This window comes from Pygocentrus nattereri, chromosome 1 (assembly GCF_015220715.1).
Source record: "Pygocentrus nattereri isolate fPygNat1 chromosome 1, fPygNat1.pri, whole genome shotgun sequence".
NCBI classification, from domain to species: domain Eukaryota; kingdom Metazoa; phylum Chordata; class Actinopteri; order Characiformes; family Serrasalmidae; genus Pygocentrus; species Pygocentrus nattereri.
In genome coordinates this window covers 25,709,388-25,728,655 of record NC_051211.1, presented here as the reverse complement: position 1 = coordinate 25,728,655, position 19,268 = coordinate 25,709,388, and the positions used below count along the sequence as shown (strand labels likewise).

At 41.1% G+C, this 19,268-nt stretch overlaps 1 protein-coding gene across 2 annotated transcripts; it reads right to left on the bottom strand.

The window, feature by feature from the left end:
* Window positions 1-100: 100 nt before the first annotated feature.
* Window positions 101-16,451, bottom strand: brd2a (bromodomain containing 2a). 2 transcript variants are annotated; one of them, XM_037533123.1, is made up of 12 exons: window positions 14,583-16,451; window positions 11,610-11,907; window positions 10,028-10,165; window positions 9,551-9,698; window positions 9,228-9,427; window positions 8,553-9,014; window positions 8,318-8,446; window positions 7,945-8,166; window positions 5,605-5,873; window positions 3,550-3,866; window positions 2,840-2,968; window positions 101-2,236 (listed from the first exon to the last, which is right to left on the bottom strand). In XM_037533123.1, the coding sequence occupies exons 1-12, from the start codon at window positions 14,612-14,614 to the stop codon at window positions 2,109-2,111; spliced, it is 2,472 nt and encodes an 823-aa protein (XP_037389020.1). In that variant the 5' UTR covers window positions 14,615-16,451; the 3' UTR covers window positions 101-2,108. The 2 variants fall into 2 exon arrangements, with proteins under 2 accessions (XP_037389020.1, XP_037389024.1); XM_037533127.1 differs by having other exon boundaries at window positions 16,077-16,451.
* Window positions 16,452-19,268: the final 2,817 nt, after the last annotated feature.

Below are 19,268 nucleotides of genomic sequence, written 5' to 3'. Positions count from 1 at the left end.
TTTCCCTTTGTGTGTTGTTATAATTGTGATCGGTGGGAAATCCCTTCTAATCCATCGTGTCACATTTCTATTTAAAATTCAATATAAAAAAATACATCAATGGAGTTTCATTTTGTTCTTTTTATTGTTTTATACAATTTCTCACTCAAATGACTCAAATGGTCACAGGACCGCAAAGGCATTTGTTATTGTTTTTCTTGTTTTAATCCATTTGATTCAAATCACCTGCAAATTGTAAAGACCTTCATGAGCAAGTAGCTAAAACCCATTCTGTTGTAGACCTTTGGGAACATAGACCAAGCCCTGCCCAACAGGTCACTGGCTTCTCTGACTGCTGCCTTATTTCTGTAGCTGCAGTTCTTAAGTTATATTGTCCAGTGCCTTTATCCATAGTAAAACCCATTTGCAGAGTACTCCTGCCACCTAGTGACAACATACATCCCAGCCAAATGTGTTAAAAATGAATCTATAAGCTATGTATATTTATCATGATGTAGAGTTAAACCAAAATGTTAAGAAAAACTGTCTATATCACAGAAAAGTGAACACTGAAATTACTCACAGCGCATCTCATCCTTTTTATTAATGCAATTTGTCAAAGGAAGTGTGTGATGTTACCCCTTTGTGATGTAGCTTGCAGCTTCGTTTAGTGTGGGCTTTTTCTTCGCCCAACATATCAAATCAAAATGAGCTGGGATAACGGTCACAATAATTGATGGAGGGGAGAAAAGAAAAAAAATGTAAAAGAGGTAAGCCAGGTTGTATGCATGCTCAAAATGTGACATTTACATAGGTACAAAATCCCATTTTACTTTTTGTAGCAACAAGATATATAATGCACCCTTCTGGATCTACAAAAGGATAAAATCAATGACAGAACTGGATCTCCGTAATCGTGCATTTGAAAATCTTCAGATACATAAACAGACATGGGCACAACTTCAAAAATTTTGCTGAATGCTCAAAATAATGTAGGCAACTAATCTTCATGACATATGAAGCAACTTCTTTACCTATAAAATGTCATGCAAATAACAGAGCACTACATTCTAGAAATGAAGACCTTTTCAACTTTGAAATTAATTATAACAGGCAGTACAAGCCAAAGGATTAAAATGGCGGCTACATTCCAGTGCTCTTGGCATTTTACAGGAAACAGAAGGCCATGGTGAAGAATGCCATCTTTCAGCTATGCCAACTTTTAAGACTTACAAGATAATTGAAAAGGTATACTTTTGTGGCATGAAAGGGTTTATTCAAATGTAGAACTATGGCATCAAGCTACAAAATATCACCATCATTTTTATGTGGGCAAAAGTGTGAGTGTGTCAGAAGTAGGCTGGAATTTCTAACTCGAAGCAAAAGCATATGCACACACCCAATCATAAAAACAAAGCTAACAACAGCTCCCACACCTTTTCTTTATAAAAACAGCTTACAAAATAAGTCTGCTCAAGACAATTCTCTGTTCCCATCTAGGGGATTCTTTAAGTTCTTCTTTATAAAAGAAATTTATATGGATATCGCTGCTCTCGGAAGACGACCATGTATCTCCATTTTTATCATTTCCCCTTGGCATACGTAAATTTCAGTATGAATGGACCAAAAGAAATGAACCCAAAATGACTGGGGGTGGGGAGGTGAGAGAACTGGTTCCACTGACATACATTAAAAATAAAAGTAGTTTTTTTTCTTTTTCCTGTGAAGTTATCATTTGAGACACCAGGTCTTTTTCCGACATCAGCAATACATATAGATACATACGTACATATATTTTACACACACACTCTCTCTCTCTCTCTCTCTCTCCCCCTCAAATAATCAGTAAATACAGACAGACAAAAAAAGTTACAGCAGAGAAGGAACCATGCTGTTCTTCGTTCCAATAGTCATTTCCCTCTCCATGCAGCATGTGCATTATTTTGCCTCTATTCTTCATCCACTGCATACACACCATATAAGACAGAAAAACCTTGCTTTCTTTAAACTTTTAACTATTTTTTCATCTTTACAGTCACTTCTGTCAAGCGTGGTACAGAGCAATGGCACATTTGACTTTGAGACAACGTGCACATGAGAATGCGTCTTTGCCCACTTTACTTGCATGTTCAACCCGAGTCTGAGTCACTAGTGTCCGAAGATGAGGATGAAGAGGAGGAAGAAGAGTCAGAGCTGGAACTGCTGTCACTGAGACGAGAAGCCATAGCATGAGGTTCTGCCACACTGGGTTTCTCCACTACACATAGACAAGGACAGCAGTAGGGAGAGAGGGATAAAGAGGGAGAGCACATTATACAAAAGGGTCATTTAGTCTGGTCAATGTGTAAGGCTTAGCCCCAGTGACATGATGCACCTCCATCTTTCCTGCATCCTCGTTTGAAATCCAAGTCACCAGTATAGTTACTGATGCCTAACTTATTACAACAGTAACACATGCAGATAGGTTGGTGATGTCTGGACATACAAATGCAATCAGATTACTTGCAAATAACAGTGCTGACAGTCATCTTAAAAGATTAGATTTGATCTGAGAAACAAATCTAATTTGCCTGCAGTGTGAATACATGGCATCGACAAGCCTAAGTACCGACAGATAAGGTGGAAGATTCATGAAAATTATTTATAAGGCACCTAGTTGTTACAATTTCATGACTGTGACAACTATAGTAAGACTACTTATTATTTCAATCCATTAAACGGACAAGAACTAATCCACACATTACTATGGTCTATCAAGAGTAGAAACAGTGGATCAGTTTTGCTTTATCAAATATTCAACATGGGCAGTACAGTTCCAATGTGACTGTAAAAAAACACTTCATCCCTAGAGAATCTTTACCTTTGGTTTTAGGAGCCTTCTTGGTTGAGTTAAGCTGGCCGCTAACATCCTGTAGCCTCCTTTCTAACTCTCTCTTCTTCTCCAGAGCCAGTTCCTCACGGGATTTGCCTACACCACCTTTCTTTGCAACTGCAATACATACCAATAGAAGTTTATCATACACACAAAGCATTAAGTAAAATATTCCTTACTGTATTATACGCGCACACACACACACACACACACACACACACACACACACACACACACACACACACACACACGCACGCACGCACAGGAGCTCATGCAAAAAGGTGAGACAAATTAAATACTTAGCAAATACTAAATACCAGTATTTAGTTACCTCAGATGCTGTGTGACATTTAGGAAGTTCAAAATCTGTTTGCAAGACTGTAGCACAGAAGTACACAACTCAATATCTAGAGGGTCTGCAAGTATTTGGACCACTCTGCATATGGTCACTTGATTTCACTAATTAGGACCCCTCTGACAAAGAAAATCCATGAAATCCAAGGGCCATGAGTAAAATCTTATGCAGATACTGAAGCATCTGTTGAGTTGAATAACCCTTCTATATGGTGCAGTCAGCAATAACAAATCCTCTTTAATTTAATTTTCTGTAAATTAAGTGCCATTCAGTTTATCAGAATTTAGGAGATCAACAATTTTTCAGTTTGCGAGTAAGAAAGGAGGAGAAAAGGGGGTCTTACCATATGGTTTCCGAGGCTTCTTGCGTAAACAGGTCATAACATAGCTCTCTAGCTCACGCAACGTGGATGGTTTGAGTGTCTCAAAGTCAATTTCTATTTCCTCAGGGTTGGTGTCGCGTAGCGAGGGCTCGCGTGACTGGATGATATGCACAACACGGCCAAGCTTCTCGCCGGGGAGTTTGTTGATATCCAGGCTAAGTTGCCGCTTCTCATCGTAGCTCATAGGGCTGCTCTCCTCCTCTTCCTCTGAATCGTAGTGGGGAGGGAGGGCCAGTGCATGAGCGCTGATGGAGGCTGCTTGAGCCTTCTTTGAGGACCTGAAGAGTAAGTAAATTTCTAAATGACATCATGCTTTTCAAACAAGTTCTTTAAGATGCCAGCAGGTAGAACATTTAGAGTGCACTTTCATACACTGAGAATGCTAAACAATTACATATTTTGGCCTGGTCAGAGTCCTGATTTAAACCCTACAGAGAATATTTGGTCCCATAAACACAAACTAGCTCAGCAATGTTTTTCAGTGTCTTGAAGCCATTGATGCAGAGTGGAAAAATACTTCTTCCTGTAAAAAGCTGTCTGCAAAAGTTACACACAATTACATATTTAAATAAATAAATTAATTAAAAAACAAGCTCTGCAATATGAAGTTACTTTATACTTGTTTAACCATTTACCATCTATTAAAACAATGTTTTGCCTTTTTTTGCCCAGAAGAATGTCTGTGTGACTGTATTTTATATTTACACCGACCAGGCTTATAATCATGACCACCTCCTTGTTTCTCTGCTCATTTGTCCATTTTATCAGCTCCGCTTACTATACAGATGCACTTTGTAGTTCTAGTTACAGACTGTAGTCCATCTGTTTCTCTGATACTTTGTTAGCCTCCTTTTACCCTGTTCTTCAGTGGTCAGGATCCCCATGGACCCTCACAGACAAAGCAGATACTTTTTAGGTGGTGGATCATTCTCAGGGCTGTCGAAGTTAATGCGATAACACATTAATGCGATCTAAATTTAACGTGATTAAAAAAACGCAAATTCTATTTCCGTATCCGTAGTTGATGTTGAGATTTCACCATGCACGGCATCTCCCATTAAGAGTAGAGGAATGAGTGTTTACATGCAAAGATTTTTGTCAATCTGATTGTAAACAATCGGATTACAGACTCAGACTGAGGTGTTTGTTTTCACTCTATTCAACAATCAGACGAAAATCTTCATTTACATGCTCACTACAAGTAATCTGATGCAAAATGACACTCACGTGTGGAGTAGCGCTTACAGTAAACGTTACCATGACAGCGAACAATCGCATGATGTCCAGTCGGCGTGAGAGGAGTTTCCAGTTGGCGTCTACTCACTAGCTACGTTTACATGCTGTTTACAATGCTGTAGCACTGTGGTATGACCCTACATGTCTTTAATGAAGTCCAACTTTCTGTAATGTATTTTTGTTTGTGCAGGACTGTGAAGTCCTATAGGCTGAACTTCAGCACAATTGAAGTTTTATGTAGTTTTTATTTTCTTGTGTTACCCATATCTGAACTGAGACACAGTAGTATGTGACTACATGTCTTATATTAGAAACTACAGCTCCCTAAACTACTACAAATCCAATGTTGTGTTTTGTAGGTTCAGTATTACTGCCTAGTATGTGAATGAATAAAACTCCCTTAGTTTTCTCTTGTCCCAGCAGTTTTTAACATGAGTACATTTAGCATAAAATGTGTTCACCAATTTAATTTTCAATTTAACATTTCACTTAATCCTTATTTTCTATAACATTTACACTGATAAAAAATGCGATTAATCGCGATTAACTATATGAAACTTAAATGCTTAAAAATTTTAATTGTTTGACAGCCCTATATATATATATATATATATATATATATATATATATATATATATATATATATATATATATATATATAAATTATTAGTTATTGTTACTGACACATACATTGGTGCATTCTTAGCCTTAATCAAAAACTATGTTTATAGATCTCAGTTAATTAATAAACAATATTAAACTTGCTTTTAAAAGACATACTTGCTCTTGCTGCTCTTCTTGCTGGGTGCCCTCTTGCTTTGTGTGGAAGACGCTGCTGCTGCCTTGCTGTTACTTTTGCTTTTTGATGCCTTTGTAATTTTTGGTGCTTTGGGAGCCCGGATGACCATCTCATTGTCCACCACTGCTCTGCTTCGCTTGTGCTTCTCTGGCTTCTTCTTTTTTTTCTTGTCTTTCTTTTCTTTTTTTTTCTTTGGCTTGATGATGGGGTCTGAAGAGAGAGCAGCCAGCTGCTCATGTACTGCCCTCAGCTGTTGAGAAGGAAAAAGTAAAAGGTCAACACCCAAACCCACCTGCATGAAATTGTGAATCAGCGAGTAAAAAAAAAATGAGATATGGCACCATGATGGGCCAAAGACACAATATGATGAAAACCATCTTTTGATAATTATTGAAATAGTGCATGGATAGCTCGTATAATCGCCACAGAACAGCACTGCCAAGTGTATGCTCTGGAGCAGCTGCATATGAGCCCAAAATCACCATGCTGAATAGCAGGTATCATGTTGTGTACAAAACGGCCCAGCATAGGGCTGTGGAGCAGCAGAACTGTGTCCCCTGGAGAGGTGAAGCATCACAGAACAAGTATGGGATGAGCTGGAGTAGGGCTGGATGATCTAGCTATATAATGGGATATTGTTCTGAAGCGCCTGAGGTCCTTCAACATCTGCCGGACTATGCTCAGGATCTTCTATGAGTCTGTGGTGGCGAGTGCTATCCTCTATGCTGTTGCATGCTGGGGAAGCAGGCTGAGGGTGGCAGACACCAACAGACTCAACAAACTGATCCGCAAGGCCGGTGAAGTTGTGAGGTTGGAGCTGGACTCGCAGACGGCAGTGTCGGAGAAGAGGATGCTGTCTAAGTTGCAGGCCATTATGGACAACAGCTCCCACCCACTCTACGACGCGGTGATGAGACACGGGAGCTCATTCAGTGCAAGACTCATTCTACCGAAATGCACCACAGAGCGCCACAGGAAGTCATTCTTATTCTATAACTCTTCCCTCAATGATACTTTGGTTCATCTGTGAAACACTCAATACCAAATTATACTGTCTATATGTGTAATAATAAGAATAATGATGTGTGCAATAACTCAGTGGTGCAATAATTTGAACTGCTTTCTACAGTATGTTTGATATTCATTATCACAGTCACTGCCACATTACTGTATTTAAATCTCGTGTACATACTGCAAATTTTTTATTTGTTTTATTCTTTTATATAAATGGTTGCAACTGTAATAACTGCAATTTTCCTCTGGGATCATTAAAGTATTCTGATTCTGATTTAGGGGTGGACAATTATAAAACAATTATCAATGCATTTTGCATCTTTTTTTTTTATGCAGGATTTCTTATTTTCTCACTGTGCGACAACTTGGAACTTTTGACTACTAGTTCACCTAGCTCGAAGACAATGAAAAGGCAAAGAGAATTTAAGATGAACATCAAGAATTTGATTAATATACTTATTTGCATTTATAAGCACCCCAGCTAGTTTCCTGATGCATTTAATCAGCAAGGAGAAACTGCCAAAAAAAAGTTTTTCATTCTCTAGCTTTTTGTACGAATTTTCCTGTTCAACCTTATAAATAGTGCTGTAGTTACACTCTGGCCTCTCGGGCACCATTTAAGCTGATTTTAGCCGCTTAAAAAGTAGAACATTGAGACATTTTACAAAAAACTTTTCTACTTTTGTGGAAAGGTTTGCAGCTATTGATGCAAGAAAAGGGGAGCTAAAATTTAAAGCAGAGGCAAGCAAGTCTACATGCAAAGCTACATGTTTGTTTTGGGCAGAAGTGGTGGTGGATGTTATTGATATTTGCAATTTGTTAAACTATAAAATATCATGCTAATCATTGTAGGTATTGCCCAGGCCTTAGTTTGAGTGAAATTGGTGATCCAGAATTAATCATCCACCATCAGTGCCTGACCTCACCCAGTGACCCAATGGTCTTGTAGCTAAATTTAATTAAATCCTCGCAGTAATGTTCCAACATCTAGTGTAGAGTCTTCTCAGAGGAAAAGAAGCTGTTACTGCAGCAAAAGCAGGAGGACAGATAGTGTACATACGGGAGGATGAATCATGCTTCATTATCTGTTGGTCTGGGAACACCACATTAATGCCCATGGTTTTGGAATGGGATGTCCAACAAGTTCGTATAAGTGTGATCAGATGTACATATAACGTATCATGAGATGCCTTAGACAATGAAAAGATACTTAAAAGCTTACATCACATGCAAAAACATCTCATGAGTGAGTGTGTGTATGCTGCTACATGTGCTCAGTAAAACCCAGTTACTGCCTATGTACAAACCTGCTCTTGAAGCTGTGCTAAACGGTGTGCTCGTTCCTCCTCACTGTCTGAACTGGGGGTACTCTCACTCTCGCTCTCACTGCTCATTTCAGTCTCCGACGATGAGGAGGAAGAGGATGAAGAGGAGGAGGAGTGACCGCCCAATCCATCATTCAAAGATGCAGGTGGGAGGGAATCCAGAGGCTCATCAGGCATTTTGGCAAACCGGAACTCAAAAACATCCTGGGATAGAAGTAAGAAAAGAATATTCAGCTGCAAAAGCTTTGAAATACTAAAAATCGTCTCTTCAAAAAGATAATTACATTCTCGTTAGAAAATAAATAAATCTTGTACGAAGCCCCATATTCAAGTGTAAACTGAAAGTTAATTTTACTTGTAGTTTTCTGGCCATAGCCACCACGTCATGGTCAGGAGGATTGTACTTGTAACAGTTGGAAAACATGAGTCGGATGTCAGCTGCAAACTGTAATGCTTCCCTGTACTCCCGTCGGTCCATTTTACCCTGCAGGGTAACAGATTGGACATCAATTAGGTTTACTAGCACACAATACAACATGAGTATTATTGACTGTGAGAGACAAAAACTAACACAACACTATAATAAGCACCTTTATAGTGCTGAGGTCCATTGGATTCTTGATAATGTCATGGTAGTCATGTAGCCCCAGTGATGATGCATCTACGGGCTTGTAGAAAGGCCAGGCATATGCCGCATGCTTCTTTGACAGTAGCTCTTTGAGAATTCCGTTGCAGTAGCGCAGCTGCTGGCTAAGCTTCACCCGTCGCACCTGCTGGTGTTGATGCTGTGAATCTGGCAGGTCTTTCCTGGGTGGCTTGATGGGCCGACCACTGCCTCCTCGTCGTGCTGCAACTTTCCCTCCAATCAGACCTCCACCACGGCCCACACCAAGGCTTATGCCATGGCTGGGGTCGACACCAAGGGCAGAAAGGGTGAGTGGTGAGTCATCTCCACTGCCCATCCCAAGGCTCATACCCCCAACACCAATGGTAAGGGGAAAGGCCATAGTCGTCGGCGTTGTGGTGTCAGCTTTGCGCTTGACTCCCTTTTTCTAAGAGAAGATAAAAGCAAAAAGATAAAAAACAATGCTGAGCAATGTATGGAAGTGACCTGGGGTTAATTAACAAAGCTTACTGATTGGTTTAAACTCAGGGAATTGATAATGCCTGATGCTCTGGATGACATGGTCAAAATGTGTTTATTAGCTAGCTGACAGCACTCAGTAAGTCTTACTGATCTGTTCTGCTGTGTCATGGCTGTTTACCTTTGCAGTGGGCTGGGTAGGGGGTAGGCCCAACATTGTAGGAGCACTGTGGGCAGTAGCATGCATAGTCTTAGCCAGCAGTGTCTGTGGTGGGGTGGACAGGAGTGAGTCCGGAGTGTCTGGCATGGGCGGAGAGTATGCAGACTGAGACACTGAAGACACAGCAGGAACCTGATGAGCTGTTGTTATCCCACCTGAGACTGGAAAAAAGAAAGGAGAAAAAAGGAGAAATGGTCAGAGTACATTTTTTAAAATTATTAATAAAATTTTGCTAAATTTTCTCAAAAGGCACACAAGTTGGTGTTAATGAAATTAGTGCTTACATATGGCTTTGCGGCCTTTGCCAGGTTTCCCGTGTTTGACTCGTGGGGTAGGTGGGGCCAGTTCCTCCTCCTCCTGAGGCATCTGTGCTACCTTCTGTAAGAAGGCCTTTTCCAGTGACTGAGCCATCAAAACTATGTCATCGGTTGGCTAGGTGAAAATTATTGACTCAAAATCAGTATTTGGTACAACAAAGTTGATAAATGAACAGATGTCTCAAACACACACTTTCTTGTTTTGCACCATAATTTAAAAATCAAACCACACTTAGCCATTAAACTTGATCCTAATTAAAGTGTATTCATGTGTGCTAAGACCTACAAATAAACGAAGCTAAAATCTGAGAACAGCCATCAAATTGAGATAATTCTGAAATGCCTTCAATACATCAATCCAATCTACTGAAACTATAACCCCATACATTTGTTTATACGGTTTACACCTTTACCACAACCTTCAAAAGGACAAATATGCGTTACCTTATTATATATGTAGCAATTTGTAAACATGGTATTGAAGTCTTGTAGACACTCAGAAGCAGTGCGGTAGTAGTTGTTTTCGAGTCTTTTCCTGATGGTGCCCATATCCATTGGCTGTTTGATGATCTTGTGATAGTCCTGGGGCAGAATAAATGTAAAAAGAGGAAAAAAAACATCACATGCATTGTTTAAATGAATAAAATCATGTCAAAAAAGTTTAACATACAACTGGAATAACTTGGACTCAAAATTTTGAAATTTCCTCTAAGAATTCAGTGCTGAAGATTGCTTTAATGCAATTAATACACCATAAAGTTGGCCTGTTTCTTTGTCAGAAGTAAAGTACCTCAAAAAAGTTGGGATGCTGCGGCTAGCCAAAACAAAATGCAAATGTGCAGATCATTTAAATCCCATGTTTCATTGAAAATAGTACAAAGACAACATCAAATGTTGAAACAGAGAATTTTAAAATTGTTTTTGAAAAATATATGCCCATTTACATGGGCAACAGTTGTGTGATGCTAAGAAAAAACGTTTGGTTGTTAACCCAATCATGTTACAACAGGTCAGTAACATGATTGGGTATAAAAAACATCCCAGAGAGGCAGTCTTTCAGGATTAAGACGAGCAGTTCACCACTCTGTGAAAGACTGCACAGACAAATAGTGCAACAATTTAAGAATAATGTTTCTCAATGTACAACAGCAAAGAACTTTTGCTTTTCATCATCTACAGTGCATAACATCATAAGATTCAGAGAATCTGGAGAAATCTCTGTATGCTAGGGACAAGGCCAAAAACAGTACTTGCTGGCTGTGATCTTTGGGCCCTCAGGCGGCACTGCATTAAAAACAGACAACATTCTGTAGTGGAAATTACTGCATGGACTCTTCTAAAAACCACCGTCTATGAACACAATTCGTCGCTGCATCCAGAAATGCAACCTTAAACTCTAAAATGCAAACAGGATCCAGGATTGCTGCCACCTTCTCTAGTCCAAGTCCGGAAATCATGGATCCTGTGTCCTCTGGGCTAAAAATCAGCTCGTTATCAGTGCATAGTTCAAAAGCCAGTATTCATGATAATACGGGGGCATTAGTGCACATGATATGTGTGACATGCACATCTATGTAGGCACCATTAATGCTGAACAAGAGAGATGTTTTGGTAACATATGCTGCCATCCAACACATTGGCAAATCACATTTTGCATGTATTACAACAGCACAGCTCCGTATTAGGAGTCCAGGTGCTAAACTGGCCTGCCTGTAGTCCAGACCGGTTTCCCACTAAAAACACTTTTTGTGCATTATGAAGTTTAAAATACAGCAAATGAGACCCTGAACTGAACTCTAGATCAAAACAAGATGATGAACATTTCACTTTCAAAGCTACAGCAATTGGTTTCCTCAGTTCGCTTAGACTGGTTTACATATCATTCCATTGTATGTTTATTTATGTTCTGCACAGCATCCCAACTTTTTTGGAAATGGGTTTGTACACAAAAACTTCAGTGTGATCAATATCAGCTACCTAAAGTGCTTGTTTCATTTCATTTGTGTCTTAAATTAAAATTACTCACAGGCAAGTTAAGCTTTGCAGCATCCACAGGCTCATGGAAGGGCCAGGCAAAGTGGTGCCTCCAGAGAGGCTTCACGACAGATTTCTGAAGGAATTGCAGCTGGTTCGTCATCCTACCCTGCCGGCTGGGATCATGTGTAGGGGGCTTAGGGGGTCCAGTGGGGGGAACTTGTGGGAGCACAGGACCCTCAAAACCTTCGTAAAATAACGATGGCTTGCGGATGCGCTTGCCAGGGCCAGCGATGGGCTGCGCCATCATTGTCACTCCCTGGGCACCCATGCCCCCCCCACCAATAGAGCTGCAACAAAAAGCAAGAAATACAGAAGTAAATTAAAAATTAAAGATCATTTAAATGAAGAAAGGTTGCTATGAAAGCACAGATAACATGATGCAACAATAAGAAAAGTAAGAAACATAACTAAGAATGAAATGACTATAAGGAGCATTTTCCATCCTAAACATGAGAAGCTACAACATGCCAGAAAAATGTGTCCAGTTGAGTCATCTTCAAGTCTATTCTGGGCTCTGCACAGAAAATCAATAATAGTCACTAGACTGTCACCCAAATCATAGGCAAGTTATTCTGCAGACAAGGCTTTTTAAGAAAGGTACTTTATTCAGCAATTATCCTGCAAAAAAAACTAATAAAATTATACTTCTCTGTGCAATGAGATACATCATAATTTCTCAACACCAGATATTCTAAGACCACCAACGCCTGTAATAATATTAAGAAATACATAAGTTGCATCTTTACATTTTTGTACAGCTGTATTTCACTTGCAAGTCAACATTTATAAGTTAAAAATTAAGGTAAAATCCCCATGCATATGTTCTATTCCTGCATCACTTTACTTGGTAACAAAACTTGGTGGCAGCGTCTTTACCAGTTGTCATTTACATACAGCGTAACTTTACTAGAATAGAATGAGCCCATGAGTAAGATTGGATTTTGGAGAACGCCCCAAGCGCATTACATCTATACAATCTGTACCTAATTAAAACTTACCTGAATAGGTGGTCAGGCTATCCTTGACTAGCACAGCCTTTTCCATCAAAGCTGCATCATTCAGAACGTTTTTTATGTTAATCAAACGTGCTGCCCTTACATTAGATCAGGACTGACAATATAATCCTTATTCTACGAACCTCAAACTCCCGCCATCTGCACAACTAGTTCATAGAGACTGCATTCGTTTATTCACTAGTCCCAGAGTAAACAAACTATCTTGCCAGTACCATGTAGCCCAACTTCCATGAAGTCAAAAACCCATCATTTGATATTTCTGGATTATAATCCATGATGAGCCCAATGAGTCCAATATTTTTAAAGAAACTTCTGTAGCACTTTCTGGTCTCTTTCTGAAATCCAACTCACTTTGTACAGTGAAATGTGTATGTAAACATATACAACTTTGTGAATAATACAAATGTACAAACAATTGACATTGGAAACAGTTTATTGTGAAAAACGATTTAAGTAGGGGTACACAATTTACACAACAAAATCTAATAAAATTGGTAAACAAATCAGACAACTAGTTTAAGAAGTTTAATGTGGTTAGACAAAAAAAATAAAAATAAAAACTACAAAATAAACTCAAATTAATTTACAGCACTTGACCCAAAAAACGCTAGTCAAGGATTTGGAATATAAACAGTGTTTGGGTGAAAAGCAGATGGTAATCTTACTTTGTACGTCCACGTTTAGCTGTTTTAGCTGATTACGAAGCACTGCTGTCAGAAGAAAACCTTGTCTAAATTTGTCATCTTTGAGTTTTTGACTATTTCAAAGGACCCTTATATTACATGCTGAGTGGACGAAAGAAACGGCCCAAAACGACTCGGAAAGACGTCTGGTTCCATTGACTTACATTAAAAGTAAAGTAGGTTTTTTCCTTCTCTTGTTAAGTTACCGTTTTGGAGATACGAGTTTCTTCCGACAACAGCGACTACTTTCTTTCCTGTGAAGGTGGCCATCACAATTACAAATTTAAGTTTATCTCCAATGTTGACAAAACATTTGCATCAAAGCTAGTTAGGCCAAAAAGACAAAAACCTAGTTTGACACCCGTGAACTAGTAAACTAGCCCTCAGTTTGGAGTGCTTCGTCACTTACTAGCTAAGTTAGCGTTAGCTACCAAGGGCCCTTTTAAAGCCGTTTCCAGTCGAGGACCCGCCGCTTCCCAAGACGGACACACAGACGGGGCTGAAACTGAAAAGGCGCTCCTGAAGCGGCCATACAAACAGCCAGCTGACCTGCCCAGCTCAGCATCATAATCACATCCGGGCAGGAGCGCAGCCCGACTGCTAGCACCAAGAGCTAAGCTAACCCAGCTACAATAATAGGTGGTTAACGCCACACAAAACAAAACTGCAACTCTGTCTTTTAAAACGAATTCCACGTCTATAAAACGGACCGACTCGGAATGCCAAGACAATATTGGCCAGAGGGCAGAAGGAAGATAAGACAGGTTAGCCAAGTTAGGTTAGCTGGCTAGCCGAGACCAGCCAGAAGAACCCGACGCCAAGAAGACGCGCTCTCGTGTCGTTAGAGCGCTTCGCGTTACCACCCACAGTTACTTCAGTCTGAACACAACCTTCACCTCACAGCATGAAACAGAAGATGCGCGTTATATAAATATTTACTCCAAATGAAGTTAACCTAGCTGGACGCCAGGAAGTAACAGCAGTATCAGCAAGCAACTTAAAGCGCCTGCGCAGTAATAGGTCGGAGAATTAAACACAGTAGCTGGGTATAAACACCGCAAACCCTCCGACAGGCGTCAACGAAGAAATTAAGAAAAGCGCAAAAAACTAATAACAAATATCTACAAGTCCCAACAGCGGCGCTGAAGAAGCAAGTTCCCGGTAGGATCACAACGAAGAAACGAAATTCGGGACCGCTGACAATTCGCCAGTAACAATATTCGTTCTGACGGCAAGTTCAGCATCAACGGATCCAATCGGTACCTGTCAAAGAGCTGGTTTATGGCCGTCTCCATAAGGATGGCTTCGGATTCTGTTTAGAGACCGGTTCTCTTCAAACGCCCGAGCCTCCCGACCTCACTCCTGACTTCCTTTATTCTTCTAGTCACAGCTACAGTGAAATGGCGACGCAACGCCTCCGCCCGACTCTTTATAAACCATCGGACTTCGCCATTGGCTAATGTAGCGCTCCCCGCGCACGCCTTCGCGCTTCCTATACGCCACGTCGGCCGTCAATCACGCAGACCACGCCCAAAACCGAAACCTAAAGGTTGAGGCACGCACCTCCGGTCACGAAGTCAGACTAATTTACTCGGCCTTTCTTCAAAAGACCCGGTGCCTCAAATAACCAGGACATCACTCGAATGTTACCGGGTACCTGGACCGCGTTGCTGCGGCTGCCGACACAAGAGCTGCATTTCGGTTACGTCAACGTGCGGCACATAGGCCGCTGACTGGTTACTAAAACCCATGCGCGATCATCCGGGGCGGGCTCGAGCTGCGCGATTGGCTCGATGAACAAGTCACGCGTATCAGACAAAGGCGACATGCTGTCAGGGGTCTCCGCGCTGCGCGGGCAAACAGATCCACCTGGACAAAGTCGCCATTTTAGAACAGCACAGTGCGGCCAAAATGAGCGGCTTGGATTTTTGATCTCCGCACCAAGACAGACGCGAAACCTCGACGACCCACGTTCGGCTAGATCGGCAAACATCTGAAAGCACCATGTCACTGTCCCACCTCGACGAAACACGTAAACGTCACCAAACGACTGTTTGCGCCCGCAGTCCTGCGCTCTCGCCGCAGCTACAATGACGCAGCAGCTTCGGCGCCTGACTCGGCTCCCCGTCTAAAACGGAGCAGGTCAAATGTAACAAAAACACATTACACATAAAACACGACGAATCGAAGAAAAACGAAGTCTGTCTTTTGACAAGATGATTCACCCAGTCTTCGTGGCCAACGAGGAAAATAATCTGACTTCATAAGATATTTATAAAACATTAAGACTGAAGCCTTTTGGAAAGGTAGAGACGACGAACCTACACGATTACTTTGCCTGTTCAGTAACGTTAGGCCTAATCCAAAACCCCAGGCTACATAGCTACAACTGAGGGCCCTTTAACAACACTAAACCAGCACGGGTCAATCAACCTGCTTAAAAACGGATTCAAAGACGAGTTTTCTTAATACATGGATTGAGATTGGATTAGAAACCTTTCGCTTGAGTAACCAGCGCTACCCATCCCCCACTAACCTAACGCTGGCTATCAAGGTTAGACAACTGTGCCAATGTCACCTAATGAAACGAAACTCACGTTAGTCATTCATTAAAGTTATGAAGTGTAGCGTAACTTCCCTAAACAGAAATACAATCACTAACTACATCATTTAGCAAATCACTGATTAAAAAGCAAAATCGTGATGTCCCCTAAAAAAGTCCCTTATAAACCTGAAAACAAGCTCAACAGTCTATACCTCTATTGAGGCTGAATAAAAGGCAAAAAAAAGTTAGGACGGCGTTGAAATCCTCATAGTCGAAATATTCCCCTTTCTCTTCTTGTCTTCGGCCACGTTTCTTTATTCAACATATTTCCTTCAAACATGTCCGACTCCTTCTTCCCCATTCATTGGACCGGAGCAGGGGAGGGAAAAGTCATGTGATATTCACAACTAAGCGGCGCAGTGAACGCGCGGATCTGAACAAAACCTAAAAGTCTGTGCTCATCGAACAAACGTATTGCCGTTAAAAGACGAAGGTTACCAGCAGGATGAGCGCAAATCCATAACATTACAGATTAATCTATCGACATCTTCAAGGAAGCGTCCAGAACAAAGGATTTACTTGCAACGTCATCCGCCCTCTGATTGGCTTTAAAAAGTCACGTGGATCAAACGAACTTCGCCACCAGGAAATAGACTCGCTTAATGGTCCCAATATCTCTACTTTTGTAGATGATTGTAAATTATAAACGCAGTAGTTCCACGTGTGTTATGTATTTAGTAGATGTGTGGTTAAGCATCTGACTAACAGCCATGGCGAAGAATCTTTGTTGCCAGATTTTGGAGAATATCCACCCCCACATAACAGGAAGCTGCTCAAAGCTTCAGACCACATCATGGCTCGTAATCAGGCGACGGTTTTCTTGGCAAACGATTTATTTACCAGGCGCTATAGTTTGACCATGATAGATACTGAAGAGTAGGTTAAATAGGTCATTTGAGAGCTTTGCGTGTATGTCCACACAAAGTATTCACTCACCCCTCAAAATCATTGAACTCAGGTGTTCCAATCACTTCCATGACCACAGGTGTATAAAGACAAGCCCCTAGGCCTGCAAACTGCTTCTACAGACATTAGTGAAATAATGCTCTCTCAGGAGTTCAGTGAATTCCAGCGTGGTGCCATGATAGGATGCCACCTGTGCAACAAGTCCAGTTGTGAAATTTTGTCACCACTAAATATTCCACAGTCAACTGTCAGTGGTATTGTAACAAAGTGGAAGTGATTGGGAATGACAGTGCCTCAGAGCAGGGTCAGCAGATGCTGAGGGGCATAGTGCACAGAGGTCATAGACTTTCTGCAGAGTCAATCGCTACAGGCCTCCAAACTTCATGTGGCCTTCAGATCAGCTCAAGAACAGAGTAGAGAGCTCCGTGGAATGGGTTGCTATGGCTGAGCAGTGTCGAATGCAGTTGTGTAAGGTAGACTCTAGAGCAGTGGAGACATGTCCTTTGTAGTGACGACTCACGCTTCTCTGCCTGACAGTCCGATGGACGAGTCTGGGTTTGGCTGTTACCAAGAGAATGATACTTGTCTGACTGCATTGTGCTAAGTGTAAAGTTTGGTGGAGGGGGGATTATGGTGTGGGGTTGGTTTTCAAATGCTGGGCTTGGCCCCTTAGTTCCAGTGAAAGGAACTTCTAATGCTTTAGCAGACCAAGAGATTTTGGGCAATTTTATGCTCCCAACTTTGTGGGAACAGTTGGGGGACGGCCCCTTCCTGTTCCAACATGACTGCACACCAGTGCACAAAGCAAGGTCCATAAAGACATGGATGAGCGAGTTTGGTGTGGAAGAACTTAACTGGCCTGTACAGTTCTGACCTCAATCTGATAGAACACCTTTGGGATGAATTGGAGCAGAGACGGAGAGCTAGGCCTTCTCATCCAACATCAATGACTGTCCTCACGAATGCGCTTCTGGAAGAATGATTGAATAAAAATTCCCATTAACACACTCAAACCTTGTGGAATGCCTTCCAAGTAGAGTTGAAGGTGTTATAGCTGCAAAAGGTGGGCTGATATCATATTAAATGCTATGGGATGTCACTCAAGTTCATATGAAGGAAGATGAGTGGATAATTTTGGCAATGTAGTATGGCAATGGACTAATCAATATCAGACCAGTTAAACCAGTTTGCAATTAAGGCACCTTTGGTCTAATACTTAGGCAAGGCAAGGCAAGTTTATTTATATAGCACCTTTCATACACAACGGTCATTCAAAGTGCTTTACAAATGAAAAAATACAGAAAAATGTAATTAATGTAAATAAAATCAAATTTATGTAAATTAAAAAAAAATAATTAAAAAAAATTAAAAAACATAATTAAAACAATAGATTTAAAATAAGTTAATCAAATTTAAAAGAAGGAGATAAAAATTAGAATAAAAATATTGATGATGATTAAAACAATAGATATAAAGAAGTTAAATGAATGAGCATAAGAGTGCCGTTACAGGATAAAAGCTGATTAAAATGAGCTAAAGGCCTGCTCAAACATGAAGGTTTTCATTCTGGATTTAAAAGTGTCGAGTGTTGGGGCTCTTCTGATGCTCTCTGTCAAATCGTTCCATTTCAAAGCAGCGTAGTAGCTAAATGCCGCCTCTCCGCGTTTACTTTTTACCTTAGGCTGCACTAACTGACCAGTTCCTGATGATCTGAGAGTTCTGCCCGGCTCATATTGCTGGAGCACATCTAATAAATATACTGGTCCTGGACCATTAAGACATTTATAGACCAGTAATAGTACCTTAAAGTCTATCCTGTAACATACTGGTATCCAGTGTAGGGATTTAAGGATAGGAGTGATGTGCTCCCTTCTTTTACTCCTAGTGAGAACTCTGGCAGCTGCGTTTTGAATCAGCTGAAGCTGTTTGATTGTCTTTTTTGGGAGTCCAGTTAGGAGCCCATTACAGTAATAAATCCTAGTAGAAACAAAGGCGTGGATGAGTTTCTCCAGGTCTGCTTTAGCCAGAAAATCTCTGATTTTGTTGATGTACTGGTTAGGACTACTTAACATTTCTCACACTTTTAAGGCCATCCATCCATCCATCCATTTTCTAAGCTGCTTCTCCGTCAGGGTCGCGGGGGGGTGCTGGAGCCTATCCCAGCGGTCATCAGGCGGAAGGCAGGATACACCCTGGACAGGTCACCAGTCCATCGCAGGGCAGACAGAGACAGTCTCACTCACACACTCACACCCAGAGGCAATTTAGCATGTCCAATTGGCCTGACTGCATGTCTTTGGACTGTGGGAGGACACCGGAGAACCCGGAGGAAACCCACGCAGACACAGGGAGAACATGCAAACTCCACAGAGGACCCTGGTTGCCCGGCCGGGGAATCGAACCCAGGCCCTCCTTGCTGTGAGGCAACAGCGCTACCC

Excerpts from the sequence above, each read along its gene's own strand:
- brd2a (XM_037533123.1), bottom strand. The coding sequence starts at position 14,614 with ATGGAGACGGCCATAAACCAGCTCTTTGACAG. Across the intron at positions 10,166-11,609 it reads CTGCAAAGCTTAACTTGCCT|GACTATCACAAGATCATCAA; the intron begins GTGAGTAATTTT and ends ATTCTGCCCCAG. Across the intron at positions 3,867-5,604 it reads AAGAAGAGCAGCAAGAGCAA|GTCCTCAAAGAAGGCTCAAG; the intron begins GTATGTCTTTTA and ends CTTACTCTTCAG.